The 17,794-nt window shown below is 46.8% G+C and overlaps 2 protein-coding genes across 5 annotated transcripts in view; one reads left to right on the top strand and one right to left on the bottom strand.

Moving 5' to 3' along the window:
• The window catches only part of KCTD10 (potassium channel tetramerization domain containing 10), a 28,825-nt gene extending 20,239 nt beyond the window's left edge, over positions 1 to 8,586 (top strand). For all 4 annotated transcript variants that reach the window (XM_023200053.3, XM_023200009.3, XM_023199960.2 and 1 more), the window contains exons 6-7: positions 625 to 820; positions 5,397 to 8,586. In XM_023200053.3, the coding sequence (XP_023055821.1) occupies positions 625 to 820; positions 5,397 to 5,621 (421 nt within the window). In that variant the 3' untranslated portion in view covers positions 5,622 to 8,586. The remainder of the gene's footprint in view (positions 1 to 624; positions 821 to 5,396) is intronic.
• Positions 8,587 to 8,867: 281 nt separating this feature from the next.
• Positions 8,868 to 17,794, bottom strand: part of MYO1H (myosin IH) — a 77,114-nt gene continuing 68,187 nt past the window's right edge. The window contains exons 23-31 of the mRNA XM_026454619.2: positions 17,004 to 17,163; positions 15,991 to 16,074; positions 15,123 to 15,216; positions 14,555 to 14,610; positions 13,549 to 13,684; positions 12,905 to 12,972; positions 12,669 to 12,766; positions 11,581 to 11,680; positions 8,868 to 10,072 (exon numbers count right to left, since the gene is read on the bottom strand). Coding sequence (XP_026310404.1) covers positions 10,049 to 10,072; positions 11,581 to 11,680; positions 12,669 to 12,766; positions 12,905 to 12,972; positions 13,549 to 13,684; positions 14,555 to 14,610; positions 15,123 to 15,216; positions 15,991 to 16,074; positions 17,004 to 17,163 — 820 coding nt within the window. The 3' untranslated portion in view covers positions 8,868 to 10,048. The remainder of the gene's footprint in view (positions 10,073 to 11,580; positions 11,681 to 12,668; positions 12,767 to 12,904; positions 12,973 to 13,548; positions 13,685 to 14,554; positions 14,611 to 15,122; positions 15,217 to 15,990; positions 16,075 to 17,003; positions 17,164 to 17,794) is intronic.

The raw sequence follows: 17,794 nt of genomic DNA, 5'->3' as shown, positions 1-17,794 counted from the left end.
GTCTTTGGACGTATGTTTTTCATTTCTCTAGGAGCAGAATTGCTGGGTCATGTGATAACTCTAGGTTTAATCATTCGAGGACCTGCCAAACTGTTTTCTAAATTGGCCTCACCATTTTACATTCCCACCAGCAACATATGCAGGTTTCTAGAATGCCATTTGGCCCTTGAAAACATGTGGCTCTAACTCGGGAACTTGAGGGATGCCGGGAGGATTTAATGAGGTTACTCAAGATCTTTAGAAAGACCTGGGATACAGAGTCTCCCTTGGGCAGTGCCATTCTGCTCCTCGCGGGGCTCGGTGAGGCGCTCTCCTCCACCTGGTGCCTCTGCCCAGAGGCTGTCACTCAAGCACGATGGTTAGGAGCACTCAGGCTTAGGGGCCAGGGCTGTCTTTTGGGGGGCCTGTCTGCCATTTATTAGGTTCAGCCTTGAGCAATTAATTTCTCTGATCCTAAGTTTCCTTCTTGAGCGATTGAGATTGGAGTGCGTTTGTCATGGGATTTGTGTGAGGTTGAAATGAGATAGTGGAGAAAGTGGGCTCAGGCCCTGCATGTAGAAGGGCCCGGCAAATGATGGCAGTTTTTACCAGCTTGTGGTCACTGTATCAAATGCTCTTTTGCAGCAATTCTGATGACAATATGTTGAAAAACATTGAACTGTTTGATAAGCTGTCTCTGCGCTTTAACGGAAGGGTCCTGTTCATAAAGGATGTCATTGGGGATGAAATCTGCTGCTGGTCCTTTTATGGTCAGGGCCGGAAGATTGCTGAAGTCTGTTGTACCTCCATTGTCTATGCCACTGAGAAGAAACAGACCAAGGTAAGAGCCTCGAGAGGACAGTTTGGAGTGGCTGTTCTGAAACATACACCTGTAGAACTTCCCTTCACTTGAGCACAATACAGAGGGAAACGCTTTTAAAATGCTTTGCTTGGCTTGTGACTGCTCATCATCATTAAAATATTTATCTTTTAGGCCCTGCAAAGAGCCAAATGTAGGGTCCATCTGGCATTCCTTAGTTCCCTACCTTGCTGGCTTCCTTCCAAGCATGCTTGACTCCCTGACTGGGCTGGACTCTGGGGATCTCTTTTTATATCATCCTCTCCAAACCAGTAGGCTTGACCTGTCCTTTGATCTCTCCCACCGTGCCATTCCACAAAGCTGGATTGCTCTGCACAGTGCTGCTAGAGATCTGGCCCCCTCCTTAATTGAATTTGCCTGCCCTTTTGGGGCTCTGCAATTGGGTTTTCTGTCTTTTTAAACTTTTAATTCACACCATACACTCTGTCATTTTTTTAACCTATCTAAGGGAAATCTGGCTATCCAGTGACACGCAGCAGGTCTGCTGTGGGCCGACGGTCATGCCTCTTGTCACCCTCGCACAGGAGGCTCAGGAGACTGAGCCTGTAGGTCCCCTACTCACATTATTACTGTCCCTGCAGCTTTTGGGGGTACACGGTTCTGCATGATTCTGTAGCTGACCTCGAACAAAAAGCACATGAGAAAAAAATCACATCACAAAGTAGAAACCAGAGTCTCTTTTTTAACTTATTATTAAAAATTTAAGCCATACACAGAATTATAGTGTGGTGATCTCCCCTGTGCCATCACGCCACGTCAAGGGCCATCAGCTCGGGCACTCTCACTCAGTCTGTATCTGCTCCACATCCCCAGCACTCACAGGATGAATTGGACAACATATTTTATTCCTAAGCCTTTAAAATTATCCTAAAAGATGATAAGGGCAAAATACTGAGGTTCTTTTTGCTTTCAAAGATCCCAGGGGTGGGGGCAAACCAGAATCATCTGCCTCTCTCTCCACATTGGCAAGACATCATACCCCTTTTCTCCTGTGAACTGTTTTTTTTAGGGCTGTGAATTCTTCCTGTAGTTAGACCCCATTCTGTCATGGTTTGATTTTTTAAAATATGCCTGGGCTGCCTCTGCCCTTGGGTATTAAGAGGAGAGTCATCATATTGATTGAGCTTTAAAAGATTAAGACTTCTCATTTTTAGAGCTTAATAAGGAACAAGGGGATTTAGAGAACACGTGATCTGATCCCAACTGTTTCTAGATTAGCAGACAGGTTCAGGAGCGGCGTGTTCTTGTGTTTGTAAAGCTAGTTATTGGCAGAGCCAGGATGGGAAGCCAAGGGCCTCTTTCTTTTCTCTTTTTGTTTTGAGAGAGAGTGTTGCTCCATCACCCAGACTTGAATACAGTGACGCAATCATAGCTCAATGCAACCTTGAACTCCTGGGCTCAAGTGATCCTCCTGCCTCAGCCTTCTGAGTAGCTGGGTCCACAGGTGCATGCTACCACACCTGGCTCATTTTATTTATTTTTGTAGGGACTGGGTTTCACTATGTTGCCCAGGCTGGTCTCAACCTCCTGGCCTCAAGTGATCCCCCCATCTTGGCCTCCCAAAGTGTTGGGATTACAGGCATGAGCCACTGCGCCCAGCCCTTATCACTTGACTCTCCTCTCTCATCTCCACTCCATTATTGAGCCTTACTGGGAAGTTGTGTTTTTGTTTGGGGCTGTTGGTTATTGTATTTGTCAGTTCTCGAGTGCTTATTTGGTTTTTCTATCTCCTTGCTGAGACTCCCTTTGTTTCCATTTGCTCTAACCCTTACTTACTGGAACATGTTAATAATAGCTGCTGCCAGGTCTTAGGTAATTCCAAAACCTTGTGTCATCTTGGCACTGGCATCTGTGAGTTATTTCCCACAGGAGTTGAGAATGTCTTGGTTCTTGTGTATTGAGAAATTTTGATTGTATCCTAAACATTTTGAATATTGTTAAAGGGCTCCAGGCCTTGTTTAAATCCTAGGGAGAACATTGATGTTTTTGTTTTAGCAGGCAGTTGACCCAGTTGGGCTCAGGCTGCAAGCTCTAACCAGCCTTCTGTAGTTTGTAGTTGCAATGACAGTTTGGTTTTCACAGCCTTCAAATCTGTCCCAGCTGTGTGCCACGCAGTGGCCTGTCTCTCCTGGGCAGTATCTCTTGCAGCATTCAGTTCTTTGAGGTCTGCTTATGCGGTTTAGGGGCAGATCTTGCAGCTGAGTGTGGGTCTAGGAGTTCATATACAACTTCACAGGTTGCTTCTCAAGCTCCTCTTCCTTTGTAATCTCCGCAGTTCTCTAAGCTTCCCTGGAGTCCCCTTTTCTGGTCAGCCAGCCAGAAAGCTGGGGGCTTAGTTATTCCCGCTTTGCCACCTACTTTCTGTAACCGTGCCTATATTTTGGGCCCAGCAGCATGAAGATAGAAAAAGCAACCAGATTCACCCAATCCTGCTGAGACCACAGCTCTTCTCATCAGAAAAGAAGGTTCCTTCCCTCAGAGTTTTGACTCCTGCAGGCTCTGGTTGCTGCCACAGGAATGCTCAGGTCTGGGTGCAAGAAAATAAAGAAAAGGACTGATCATGGTGGCTCACACCTGTAATCCCACACTTTGGGAGGCTAAAGCAGAAGGATTGTTTGAGTCCAGGAGTTCAAGAACAGCCTGGGCAACATAGCAACAGCCCTGTCTCTACCAAGCATTTAAAAAGAAATAGCTGGGCATGGTGGCGTGTGCCTGTAGTCTCAACTACTTGGGAGGCTGAGGTGGGAGAATCATTTAAGCCCAGTAGTTCAAGACCAGCCTGGGCAACATATCATCACACCCATCTCTACAAAAAAATTTTAAAAGTTAGTTGGGTGACTGGGCGCGGTGGCTGACGCCTGTAATCCCAGCACTTTGGGAGGCCGAGGCGGGCGGATCATGAGGCCAGGAGATCAAGACCATCCTGGCTAACATGGTGAAACCCCGTCTCTACTAAAAACTACAAAAAATTAGCAGGGCGTGGTGGTGGGCACCTGTATCCCAGCATCCCTACTTGGGATGCTGAGGCAGGAGAATGGCTTGAGCCCAGGAAACGGAGCTTGCAGTGAGCCGAGATTGCGCCACTGCACACCAGCTAGGGCGACAGAGTGAGACTCCGTCTCAAAAAAAAAAAGTTAGTTGGGCATGGTGATGCATGCCTATAGTCTCAACTACTTGGGGAGGCTGAGGTGGCAGAATCATTTGAGCCTAGGAGTTCAAGGCTGCAGTGAGCTATGATTGTGCCACTGCACTCCAGCCTGGGTGACAGAGCAACGCTCTCTCAAAACAAAAAAGAGAAAAGAAAGAGGCCCTTGGCTTCCCATCCTGGCTCTGCCCCTAACCAGCTTCACAAACACAAGAACACGCCGCCCCTGAACCTGGTCTGCCAATCTGGAAACAGCTGGGATCAGACCATGTGGTCTCTAAATCCCCTTGCTCCTTATTAAGCTCTAAAAATAAGTCTTAAAATTTTAAAGCTTCATTAGCCAGAGCCCATATCTAAAAAAAAGGAAAGAAAACCAGGATTTCCTTCCAGCCTCTCTGCTGTTAGACTCGATGGCCTCCCTGGCCACTCGAGACCTTCCGGAGGTCTTCTGTCCTGGTGCCATTTCAGGGTTTCAGGTTGCATCAGTGCTGGCAGTGGCAAACAATAAACTCACGGTTGGGCGTTACTCCAAATTCTGTCGTTCCCCCCTCCACCTGCCACGATTTACTTCTGAGTCCACAGTTAGCTGCTGGTGCATCCCCTCCTGGCTTTGTAGTGTCAGTGAGGAAGACGGGGTAGAGTGTGCCTGCTCCATTTTTCCCAGAACTGGAACCTCTGAATTCTACCCTGAAAGTGGAGTCTAGTCTGATCAAATGTGTGGGACCTGCTTATGTGGCCCTCTTCCTGTTCATCACACCTTAACCCTGAAGGGCAATGAGCAAACACAAGGATTTGCCAAGGAGGGGGGCTCATGTCCATTTCGTGGGGGTCCCCAGCTGGACCCTGTACAAAAAACTGCTTTAGAGACTGCTTTAAGGTGTGGAAGGACTTGTGTGCAAGGTTGCAGCTCTGTTAGGAGAAGCATATTAGCACTGACCTAAACGTCCATCCAAGTATGGTTAATTGCATTGTCGTGTTTATATTTCCTTGATACAGAATGATCTCTAGGTTAAGTTTGGGACAAGAGGAAGACATGTACAAGTGTGTGTGGTGGGCCACCTTGTGTGTTGTTTGGAGTGTGTGAATAAATATATGTACACATATTTACATGCACAGAATCTTTAAGGGAGTGAAATGATGAGAAACTGTACCTTTAAGAAGGGAAACTAGGGGCAGGGAGACCTGTTTCTCTGCATCCCCTTGATTTTCTGTGCATTTAGCGCCACACGTAAGTGTTGCCATTGAAAATATCCGTTTATTTAAAAATAATACTGGTGGCCTTCAGCGGAATCCCAGGGGCCTGATTTAGTCTGGCGGCCCTGCTTAAAGTCCAGGTGTTGGCAGAGAGTGTGGGCCATTAACTTACCTGCCTTGTATTTTGTGGGAACACAGGTGGAGTTTCCCGAAGCCCGGATTTATGAGGAGACCCTGAACATTTTGCTCTATGAGGCCCAGGACGGCCGGGGACCTGACAATGCGCTCCTGGAGGCCACAGGCGGGGCGGCAGGGCGCTCCCACCACCTGGACGAGGACGAGGAGCGGGAGCGGGAGCGGATCGAGCGCGTGCGGCGGATCCACATCAAGCGCCCGGACGACCGGGCCCACCTCCACCAGTGAGCAGGCAAGAGACCGAGCCGCCCTTCTCTCACCGCCCCCACTCCCTGCCGTGCTACACCCAGATCCTGTGCAGGCTGCCGGGCCCCTTCTGCTTCCCTTGGAGCCTGGAGATACTTTTGTAACAAGCCAGATGATTATTTTGGTATTGCTTGACAAGGCAAATTGATTGTCTTGACCCAGGCGTATGACCCCTGTCTTTGGACAAGCTGTGTCTAAGATCTCTACTTTTCATGAGAATCTGAGACTCTTTGGAGCCAGGCTTTCTCGGTTCTCAGAGGAAAAGTATGAATGAGTGTGAAGTGTATGTGAGAACTTTTGTTTGCAGTATTTATTTTTGTGGGTGTCGACTTCCTATATGGGATTTTTGGGTGACACTCCCTTAAGGGTTCAGTTTGACAATTCTGAGAGTTGTTCTGCAGTTGGAGGCCACCAGAGGTATCTGAGCTCCCTGCTTCCTATTTCATAATCTTCCAGCCCCAGCAGGTCCACTCCTGGTTCCTGTGTGTTTGGCCCAGACACAATCCTCACCGCTTTGCTAGAAGTGCTTTCTGCCTTGTGGCTTTGGGCCTAGAGCTTGTTGATAATTGCAGCTTGTGGCAGTGGAAATGTGGCTGAATGAGCATCTAAATCGTTGTGACCAGTGCAACTTTGGGTGCAAGGTTTTGTTTAGGGAGAAAGCCTTTGGCCACCTTGGGCTGGTCTTTGGCCTGGTGCTCACTGGGACCCCACGTGTCTGCGTAGGAGCAGAGCTTTCCATGGCAGTAAGGGTCCAGCTTTGTTTCTGGTTTTCCCCAACTCCAGCCCCTTCCAGTTGTTCTCCTGGTTGACCTTTCCACTCCAGGAAGGCCATCTGACCCTGTGACAGGCATAGCTCATAAACTACCCCTCCCTGGGATCCCACTCCTCTTCAGCCTCCTTCCCCATGAAGCTGGGCTAACTTTCTAAGTCAGTTGGCTTAGAAATTCAGTGTGGCCCAGACCCTTTTTCCTCCTAGCCTGGCATCCAGGCAGGGACACCCTCACACCAGCAGCCCCAAGGAGCTTTACCTGCTGGAAACATGGACCCCTTGTCTTTACACAGTGTAGAGTGGCCAGCAGTGAACAGGTTGAGGATGTGCGGGTAGGTAGATACCTTTGGGTCTGCTTTGTGTCTGTGTTCATGTTTAAGGGATGTGTGCGACTGTGGGTGGGGACGTGTGCTTGTGGGGCACAGGTGGCCCCTGCTGGAGCCCGGCTGGGTGCAGCACCCGTGTAGGACAGGTGTTCTCAGTGACCTACCTCCCAGGCTCCTCTGCGCCTGCAAAGGAACAGGAGTGAGTCGTGACTGACAGGGGTGGTTGAGACTAGACTAGGTAGAGTAGTTACCAGGAGATGTGAATGTGTGTCAGGCGATGAATGGGTTTGTCAAGGGAATCGTTACCGTTTTATACCAAAGGTATTAACATGGGCAGCCTTTGACATATATATTCCAAAAAGCGAGTTTATATTTTCAAACGGTTTTTACAGCTTAGACTTTGTACGTACTGCCCTGCCTGTGACAGTTGTATGCCTTCATTTTGTATCCAACAGCAAAGCCTACAATAAAACTTGGAAACAATCATGACTGAATGTCAAAATCATGTATTGGGCAGACGCTTTTTAAACTGTCGTGTGAGAAACTTTTATATTAGGCCATTTGGATTTTATTAAGTGCTAAGGAAAGAGGGCTTACAAAATAATGTTTCATAAAGATTTTATACTGTTTAAGTTTTAAATACCGACCCTGCCTTTTGGGTTGAGCTTTTTTAGAAAGTCGAAGTGAATATCGGCCCTGAAAATGGAAAAGCCATTGTATAAATTTTTTTTTTTTTTTTTTTTTTTTTTTTTTTTTTAGGTGGAGTCTTGCTCTGTCGGCCAGGCTGGAGTGCAGTGGCACGATCTCCACTTACCACAACTTCTGCCTCCCGGGTTCAAGCGATTCTCCTGCCTCAGCCTCCCGAGTAGCTGGGATTACAGGCACCCGCCAGCCCATGCCCGGCTCATTTTGTATTTTTAGTAGAGATGGGGTTTCACCATGTTGGCCAGGCTGGTCTCGAACTTCTGACCCCGTGATCTGCCCGCCTTGGCCTCCCAAAGTGCTGGGATTACAGACATGAGTCACCGCACCTGGCTGCGTAGTTTTTTAAATGTTTGTATGAAGAATGAGTTTGTGGAACAATTTGATTTGCTGTGGCCTCTATGCCTAATGAGCTAGTGTTTCTGGCAGCTCTCTCTACTCTCACTTTTTCTCCAACTTTGCACCTGTAGTTTTGAGTCTTTGTCTCTCTGGAATATGAACAGGTTTATAAAACATTCCATGGTGAACAAATTCTGTTGGCTGCATTATAGCCATGAGTGAACAGACAGCATTGGCTGGTCCAAGCTCTGTTACTGAGTATACAAGGAACTGATTTTTCTTATGTTCGCACTAAGGGCAAAAACCAATATTTATAATGTAAGCACTAGCCAAGTAAAACATTGGCCCAAGATTTGGTAAAGAGTCAGGTTTCACTGCAATGTAGTAACTACAATTTTTTTACTAATTGGAACAGCTTTGGTGTGTTGTAATCAAGGTTTTTTTGTTTGTTTGTTTGTTTTAAATAAGCCATTTGATTGTGGTGACTGGGGCCCATGTCCGAGACAATTCCTGGCATATTCTGTCACCCTCCTGTGGGAGGAATCACTGTGTGGGGACCCCATTCCCCAGTTCAAGTGTGTCTTTGTACCTTACAACAGCGATTCAGGACCCGAGTGTGAACAACACTCAGCCCTCCCTCTGGAGCGTGTGCTGTCTTTAGGGCTCTACCCAAAGTCACTGTAATACAGTTCAGTGTGTCATTAACCTTTCCGTCCCTTTGTGCTATAAAAAAATGCTCAAAGTTTTAGATGTAGCCACTGTATGTTGTGCAGACATTTGTGGACATGTAAAATAAAAGTCATAAAATGCTTGTTTTCTGGGTCTTTTCAGACATGCCCAGCATAACTGGACCCCTAAAATGTGGTTCACAACAAAGGCAGGGCCCCCATGTTCTGCCTCACCCCCTTAAAGTCGCTCGGGGTGGAAGGGAAAGATGAGTCATGTTTCTGTAGTGTTTGAAGTCAAACACCAAAAGGAAGTCTTGGGGTCAAAGGCTGCCTGCCTCGTGAAAAAAGGGTGAATCAGCTGGTGTTACCACTGATTTACTATTGTGGGGCAGACGGCTTCAGTTCACCAAACCCAATCCCTTGACACATCTGAGTTCCATTTATTTAAAGCGAAATTCAAATTTTGCAGCTTTAGGAAATTTCCTTTAGTCTCAGACCATGCACAGTAAGTCATTGAGAGGTTCTTGGAAGCTGAGACTTGAAGCAAAACCATGAGGCTAATGGATTGAAACAAGAGTTCAATTCCCACAGCATGTTGCTGGGCACAAAAACATCACCCAACTTCTAAATAAAGACCAAAGCACTTCTCATATTAAACACTGAAATAAATGAGCTACACATATATTTAATTAAATTAAAAATAAGATCATTACCTAAGTGTTGGTGAATGAGTGAGGGTGGTTATAGCGGTGGCCGCATCAATCAGTGAATAAATGCTTGCAAAGGGGAAATTATAAGGAGCCCCTCCCCAGTTACAAGTGTGACGGGCTCCCTACATGCTTTTGCACTGTGGCATTTATTGGCCATTTGTGTGCTCATATGCTTTATATCCATTTTTATTTTACAATAAAATTGGTATTCATTCATTCTCCAACCTGCATGTTCAGGGTTGCAGATGGCCAGAGCCCAGTCCCAGCAGCTCAGGGCACCAGGCGGGACCCACCCTGGACGGGATGTCCTCCTCTCACGGGGCTCTCTCACGCACCCACGCTCACTCAGACTGGCACTGCATAGACACACCAGTTCACCTGACACATACACCTTGGGTACGTGGGAGGCAACCAGAGCACCCAGAAGAAACCCAGAGACATGGGGGGAACGTACAGACTCCACCCAGACAGTGGCCTTGCCCAGGAATCACATGTCTTATCAACATAATGAAATGTTACTTGAGAACTTACTGTACACAGGATTGCATCATGTCTCGGGGCAGCTTGACGGAGGTGGAGAATCTTGCCCACCCTCTAATGACACGTTGGAGTGCCCATTAAACATAGGTCCTGTCGAGGGTGTTTAGAATCATGCCTTTGGGTGACCTGGGGTCTGCGTCCAGAAGGTGACAATTTAATAAGGTGCCACGGGGCAGCTGAGAAGCTGGGGTTAGGCTTTGGCCTAACCCCCCCTTAGTTTCTTCAGATGTGATCCGTTAGTGCTGCGGGCCTGGTTCCTTCAAGAGGTAGCCAACTGGATCCAATCCCTGCTTCCCCTGTGATTTCCTCAGGTGGAGCAAAAATGGCGGTGGTCGAGGTCAGATGTCATCCTCTATCAGGACTTCCTCCTGACCGACACCTGGGAGAGAGTCACACTTCAGTTTACAGCCCTGCCCCCCTCCCTTTGCTCAAAAGGAAACAGTTATCACCTCAACTGTCACCATGAGCAAGGGGGGTGTGGAGGGCCTGTGAGAAGCCAGTGCCACCTCCCATGAGACAAGCCAGACTTAGAAACTGGCGCATGGAGGCCTGTCCGCCTCTTCAGCCAGAACCAGTCAGGGAGGAAGACAGCCTCCATGTGACTCCAGAGGAGAGAGACACAGTCTCCAGGGTGTCACTTTTAAGACAGCGTGTAAACTAAAAAGACACCTTATAGTCTACATCCAAAATGGTCCTTATTTTAACTTGTCCCCAAAGGAGATCATTGTGTCTAGGGGCAATTATTTTTTAATCTACAAAATGATTTTATTTTTTTGAGACAGAGTCTCACTCTATCACCCAGGCTGGAGTGTAGCGGTGCCATCTCAGCTCACTGCAGCCTCAGCCTCCCTGAGACTATAGGCATGCGCCACCATGCTCAACTACTTTTTGTATTTTTAGTAGAGACAGAGTTCATCATGTTGGCCAGGCTGGTCTCCAACTCCTGACCTCAGGTGATCCGCCCATCTCGGCGTCCCAAAGTGCTGGGATTACAGGTGTGAGCCACCGCACCTGGCCTGCAAAATGACTTTATAGGTAAGTCCACTTAAATTTAAATGTGTATGAGACACTCCATGTTCACAGACCATTTTTAAATTAATTTGTATCAAAATTCTTTGTATAATACAAGAAACATTTTAAAGATATAGCCCCCTCTGCTTTTAACATGTCGTTTTTCAGCAAAACTGGATCAAAACAAGCTCCATGTACTACCTGCCAGCGAGGACCACTGGGACGCTCAGCCCAGCAGCCCAGTATGGGCACAGTCAGGGAAGGCAGCATACTTGTGTGCTCAGGCTAGACTTCTCTCCAGCATAGCCATGGTTCCCAAACCTCTGTGCTTGTTAGACCCCGTTTTATACCAAAGGTATTAACATGGGCAGCCTTTGACACATGTATTCCCAAAAAGCGAGTTTATATTTTCTTACATATTTTTTATATATTTCTTACATACTTTTCTTACGTTTATATTTTCTTGCATCCTGAAGCCCAAGCCACACCTCCAACCAATTAAGTCTTAGTATCTGGTTGGGACACAAGCGCATTGATTTCATTGTGGAGGGAAGTTATGGATAGCCACTGTAATAAGCATAAAGCCTTCATCCAGTGAAAAGGTAGATTCTGCTATTTGAGAAGTGTCTTATGTCAGTTTCTGGTTCCCTGACAACTTAACGATGGTCAGCTTTTCTTCTTTTCTCATTCAGTGTTTAGACGTATATATCTCTGTATCAATTTCTTCCTGTCTTACAGATGTAGAATTAGGAATAGAGGGCAGAAACGAACTATTAATAGCTTATGAATCCAGTCAATCTATAGGACTGAAATTGGTAGAACTTTAACTTATATTCTATAAAACGGCTTACTTCCCTCCCAGAGACGGCCACTCACCACTGTTAATTGTCCATTTTTATTTTTACAGATTTGTTCTTCCGGTCCAGTGTCGAAAACTATTGTGCCTTCTTTTCCCGGACTAATAAAAAACTGTAAACTTAAAATACACAAAGTGACACATTACTGACATACTGTATTTTCTTCTCTCAACCTTTGGTCTGCAAAAGAAATTCACTTATGAAATTCTACTAATTTCAAGATCAAATTCCTGTTTTATTACAGTGTTTTATAGCATATTTGAGGAAAGGAAGAATGCTGTTGCCACAGCTGGGTAACCTACATGTTTCTGTAGTTACCGTGAAATCAACTGAGCACATTCAGTTCTTCAGAGGGCCAGTGTGATGTCTGCGGAACTACTTCCATGTCACGCTGAAGCTCTGAGGGGCTGAGTATTCCCTCAGAGGTACAGCAACACAAAGACAACACATTTCAAAGCACTCAACTCTCTCTCCTTATTCCACCTACAAATGTGCTCCTCTGGTTGTTAAAACTTGGAACAGCACGGGATGAGGGAAAAGAAACAGCTCTCCAGCATATCCTGCCTTCACTGACTTCATTTCTCTGGAACCCAAGATCACAGGGATGAAGACGGAAAAAAGTTCTTTTTGGGAGGGGGCGAGGATGTAACACTAGAGGCTTTTTTCTCACCCCTTACTGGTAGAGATGGTGCTTGATTATGTTGGAAGCAGGAGGCAACCAGGAGTGAAAATATTTGTATCTTCCCTGATCTGTAATAATTTTTTTTTTTTTTTGAGACATTGTCTAGCTCTGTTGCCCAGGCTGGAGTGCAGTGGTGTGATCTTGGCTCACTGCAACCTCCGCTACCTGGGTTCAAGTGATTCTTGTGCCTCAGCCTCCCGAGTAGCTGGGATTACGGGCGTGTACCACCAAGCCCAAATAATCTTTGTATTCTTAGTAGAAATGGGGTTTCACCATGTTGGCCAGGCTGGTCTTGAACTTCTGGCTTCAAGTTACCTGCTCGCCTTAGCTTCCCAAAGTGCTGGATTACAGGCATGAGCCACCATGCTCGGTCTTAAACACTGTGACATTGAATTACTTCCTGAGCTGACGATGAAACCACCTACCTTCCTTGAACAACATTGACAATGTTCTCCTTCTTAACCAGCATGACGAGTTTAGTAACTGCTTCAAACATGTGTCCACACTGCAAAACGGCGTCCCCCTGGGGTGGGGAGGAGACAAGGCATAATTTCAGTATTAGAAACAGACACACCGACAGACAAGTTTCATGGTGGTCAACTTAACATTTTGGCAGTGTATCGTTTCTGTCTTTTAGTAGAGACTGGTGGCTGATAATTACCTTTTGCTTGTCCTCTGGTGAAACATGAATGACTAAGATTCCGTCTCTCAGATTGCTGGTGGAGACACCTTAAGAAAGATCCAGAGTTAGGAGCCAGGAACTAGAGAGCTTGACATGAGTACAGAGAAGAAGAGATACGCCCAGGGGCTGCCCAACCCCATGCTTCATTCTCCTAGCTGGGCCCAGAAGGATGAAGGGCATACTTTAGAAATCAGCCTGCTAGTGGGCTCCGATCACCGTGGAAGAAGACTATTGCCCAATCTGGGTACTTGAGTAAAGTGGTGCTGTTAATATTTATGCCAGAATAAGGGGTGCAGTCCAGGCTGGGCAACGCCAGGGGAGGAGGGCAGATGGTTTTTTTGTTTTGTTTTTTTGGTTTTTGGGGGTTTTTTTTTGGAGCCAGAGTCTCACTTTGCCACCCAGGCTGGAGTGCGTGGCGCAGTCACAGCTCACTGCAGCTTCAGACTCCCAGGCTCAAGTGATCCTCCTGCCTCAGCCTTCCAGTAGCTGACTAGAGGTGTGCATCGCTAGCCCGGGGTTTATGGGCACCCTACACTTGTGTTTCCCATTTGGGAGCTTCATGACTGGCCTTTCTAGTAGTTGAGTCAACTCAGTGCATTGTTTTAAGATTGCCCACTTCTTACCTTTGAGAGCTGAGTACTCTATTTTCTGCTTGATTTTGGCAAGTTCCACCACGTAAGCTGCTTTCTGAGTTAGAATGAGTTGCCGCTGCCGTGCTTTGAAGCCTTTTCTGTCATATTTAATGACCGGGACACCATACTACAAGGGGAAGGTGACTTCATGGCGGGGAGGCGGGGCAGAGTACTGAGTTTCTTGCTACTCAGACCCCAGTAAAGTGATGTCAAGCCAGAGAAGCTCAAATAGATTTATAAAAATATATATACATAAAATTATATATATATATATATAATATTTTTTTTCTGGCTTTCTGTATGGTGGCGAGTTTAATTCCTAGCTCTGCCTAGCTGCGTTGCCCTCTGAGGAAGTCAAGGCTATGGCTGCCTGCCTTGCAGGTCTGCTCTGATGGTCAGAGATGAAAACTTTCACAGCCACAGTGTAATCCAATATTCCCCAGGGAACCAAAAAAAAAAAAAAAAAAAGTGGGACAGAGCAGACACTGGCACACACGATCACCAGGACTGCACCTGCTGCTGTGTGCCAGGCAGCAGCCTGAGCGCCTCTCACCCACCAACTCATTCATACTCTCAGTAACCCCATTATCCTCATTCACAGAAGATCAGAGGCACCAAGAGCTTAAGTGACCTGCCCAGGATCTCACGGCTGCTGCGTTCAAAGCCAGCGTCAGCGCCCAGGCACTGTGGCACACTGCGTCTCGCCAATACGGGGGTGTTTCATGATTAAGTTCACGGCTACACTTCACTCAATTGTGTTGGAAAGCAAACCAAGACAGTTTCTAGGGTGACGAGGGGATCATGAGAACAGCAGCCATTATCTAATCATCACTTGTTCCCCATCATCTTAGTTAATACCCAAAGCCTCACGGTTGAGAGCCCTGGCTGCCCAGCTGCCCCTGCATTTAAATAGTGCGCCCTTTGTGGAGAAAGCTGACCCTGCTGTTAGACTTGATGAGGGAATCCTGTGTGAGACTGAGGACACACATCGCCTTACCTGGATTTTCTCATGGCTAATTAGCTGAAGCACTTTGGGATTAATGTCTCCTTCATCTAGAGAGGGAACCAGAAGGCCATGAATCATCACTAAAATACCAATCCTGTGGAAAGTCACTGGTATCTGCTAGCTTTGTTATGCACCTCTGTGCCAAGATCTCAGCTGGGGAAATAGCAGGAAATGCTGCAGAGTTGAGCATCTTCCTTTGACTTATTATTATTATTTTTTTTGGAGACAGAGTCTTGCTCTGTCTCTCAGGCTGGAGTACAGTGGCATGATCTCGGCTCACTGCATCCTCCACCTCCTGGGTTCAAGCGATTCTCCTGCCTCAGCCTCCCGAGTAGTTGGGACTACAGGTGCATGCCACCACACCCTCCTAATTTTTGTATTTTAGTTGAGATGGGGTTTCGCCATGTTGGCCAGGCTGGTCTCGAACTCCTGAGCTCAGGCAGTCTGCCCACCTTGGCCTCCCAAAGTGCTGAGATTACAGGCATGAGCCACCGCACCCCACCTTTTGACTCCTTTTAGAATTGGAAAGCCAAATACATAGGCTGGGAAACGTACTTACTTATCCGACTGTTGGCAAAGGGTTGATTTAAACTTTCTGTGTAGCCGTCTTTCCTTCCCCTGAAGATTTCACTTGTAACTACCTTTTGCTGCATCTGGTAATACACAATTGAAAGTATAAAAATGGTAGCCACAGGCTTCTTTGGGATAGTGGAGCTCTAGACCCATTGATGTCACATCCTTTGCTGGATAAACTGTGGGAGCCTTGTTACCCTGGAGCATACAAGTCAGAACACCTTCCTGGCTTTGGCCAAAATGCCCTAAAAGTCATGTTGATAGAGACTGGGTTGACATTTCTGCTTGTTCCCTTACTACCTTCCTGAAAGTAGATTTTTCAGAGTTTCCAGAGCAGTTTCTTGTAGATCAGGGATTGGGAAACCACAGCCTGCAGGCGAAACTCAGCCTGCTGTCCATTTTTGTAAGTAACGTTCTATTGGGACAGAGCCATGCTATTCATGCACACATTGTCCATGGCTGCTTTGTCACTGTAGCAGCAGAGTTGAGTAATTCCAACAGAGAAAGGCCACAAACCCTGAAATAGTACCCTTTATGCAAAAGACCCACAGATCAGCACAGTGAAAAACAGATCTCCAGCAGAAAGGGGTCTACGTTCTCTGCTCCCGTGGATGAATGGCAGGAGCCATTGCGATCGTTTTCCCGTGGTAACAAAGGGAGCCATGCTGACTACAGTAACCGCTGGCATTCATCCAGGGCTCTCTGCTGGTCTACCTGCAATTATCTTGAACATTTCAAAGCATGGAACCAGCATGACCCCCTGCTTATAGGTGAAATGGTGGATGAGGAGGACTGACACTCAGGACCCACTCTCACCCCCTCCACCACCTGCCACCGCAGACATCATGTCCTACCATTGCTTTCCGCTCAGCTGTGATCCCCCGACAGTACTTCTGCACCAGGCTCCTCACGCACATTTTCCTGAGCAGATCTGATGCCTGTGTGGAGAACATACTTCTTTCCACTTGCCTCACTCACTCCCTGTCTGGGGCTGTGGCAATCAAAATGAAGCTTTTAAAAAAACACTGCTGGATTCAGTTTGATTTCAAGCACAGTGTTAATATTTTATATTTTATAGTCAGAGCAGCTAACCAGATCCTCTCCCAACTTTTTGCTGTTGCTTAACTAATGATTCTCAAACTTGAATATGTTTATGACTTTCCTGCAGAACTGGCTATAATGAGATTCCTGGAGATTTTGACTCAGTGGGTCCCAAGTAGAGCCCAGGAATCTTAGAACAGCCCCACCTCTAAGTTCCAGACACAGAGGGTCCTCAGACCATCTCTTGAGAGATGCCGTTCTACGTAGGCTACGTCAAGAATAGAAACCATTTGAAAGTGCTCTGTCAGCCGAGCATGGTGGCTCACACCCGTAATCCCAGCACTTTGGGAGGCTGAGGTGGACGGATCACTTGGGGTCAGGAGTTCGAGACCAGCCTGGCCAACATGGCAAAACCCCGTCTCTAGTAAAAATACAAAGATTAGCTAGGCGTAGTGGCGGGTGCCTATAATCCCAGCTACTCAGGGGGCTGACCCATGAGAATCACTTGAGCCTGGGAGGTGGAGGTTGCAGTGAGCCAAGATTGCGCCACTGTGTCTAGCCTGGGTGACAGAGCAAGACTCCATCTCAAAAAAAAAATAAAAAAAAAAAAAAAGTGCTCTGTTCAAACAACCTCCAGTGGCTTTATAATGTTAGTAAGGACGTCACGAGTTCTAAGTTCAATTTCTTGTGCAGCATCCTTGGGAAGAAGGGCTTTGCCAGGGCAGCCCTTTCAAGCCAAAGGGAGGCAGCACAAAGACATATGAGAGTTAAGCTTCGTCAGTGCCCGTGTTACTTACAACACTGGAAATCCCATATTAGCCCTTACATTTTCCAAGATGCCAGGAGGCCTCAGCCAGCTCTTGTCCAGGACAGTCTTTGGAAGGTGATACCGGAGATTCAAAATGTAATTCTTCCGCACAAACACGATAAATTCCTCGTTATCAGGACAGAGGGGTTTGTTGCGACTGATGAATCCCTTGATGAACCTAAAAAGGAAAATGTTTTCTTACTTTTCTGGACCATTTCTTCACTGAGATTTACATTCTCTTCCCTCTTCTTTGATTCAAAGGAGGCCAAAGTGGTAGAGGCTGTTGAGATGACCACATAGGCCAGAAGCCTGGAATGTAGGCCCCAGGCCAAATCTGCCCCACACATATGTTCAGTTTCACCCACATGGCCTTTTGTTTTGTTTTGAGGAGCTTTAATTAGTTGCCAATCAAAAAAAGTTAGGAAGTAGTGCATAAAAGCCAGATTTCAAGGCTGGGCACGGTGGCTCATGCCTGTAATCCCAGCACTTTGGGAGGCTGAGGCAGGCGGATCATTTGAGGTCAAGAATTCGACACTAGCCTGACCAACATGGTGAAACCCCGTCTCTACTAAAAATACGAAAAATTGAGCCAGGTGTGGTGGTGTGTGCCCATAATCTCAGCTACTTGGAAGGCTGAGGCAGGAGAATCGCTTGAACCCAGAAGGCGGAGGATGCAGTGAGCCTAGATTGCACCTCTGTCTCAAACAAAAAAACAAACAACAACAACAACAACAAAACTCCAAAACCCAGATTTCAATGTTCTGGGAGACCAAGGAGGGAGAATCACTTGAGGCCAAGAGTCTGAGACC

This window comes from Piliocolobus tephrosceles, chromosome 10 (genome assembly GCF_002776525.5).
Source record: "Piliocolobus tephrosceles isolate RC106 chromosome 10, ASM277652v3, whole genome shotgun sequence".
Lineage (NCBI taxonomy): Eukaryota > Metazoa > Chordata > Mammalia > Primates > Cercopithecidae > Piliocolobus > Piliocolobus tephrosceles.
Note: the sequence above shows the minus strand (reverse complement) of the source record. Positions and strands in the feature narration are given on the sequence as shown.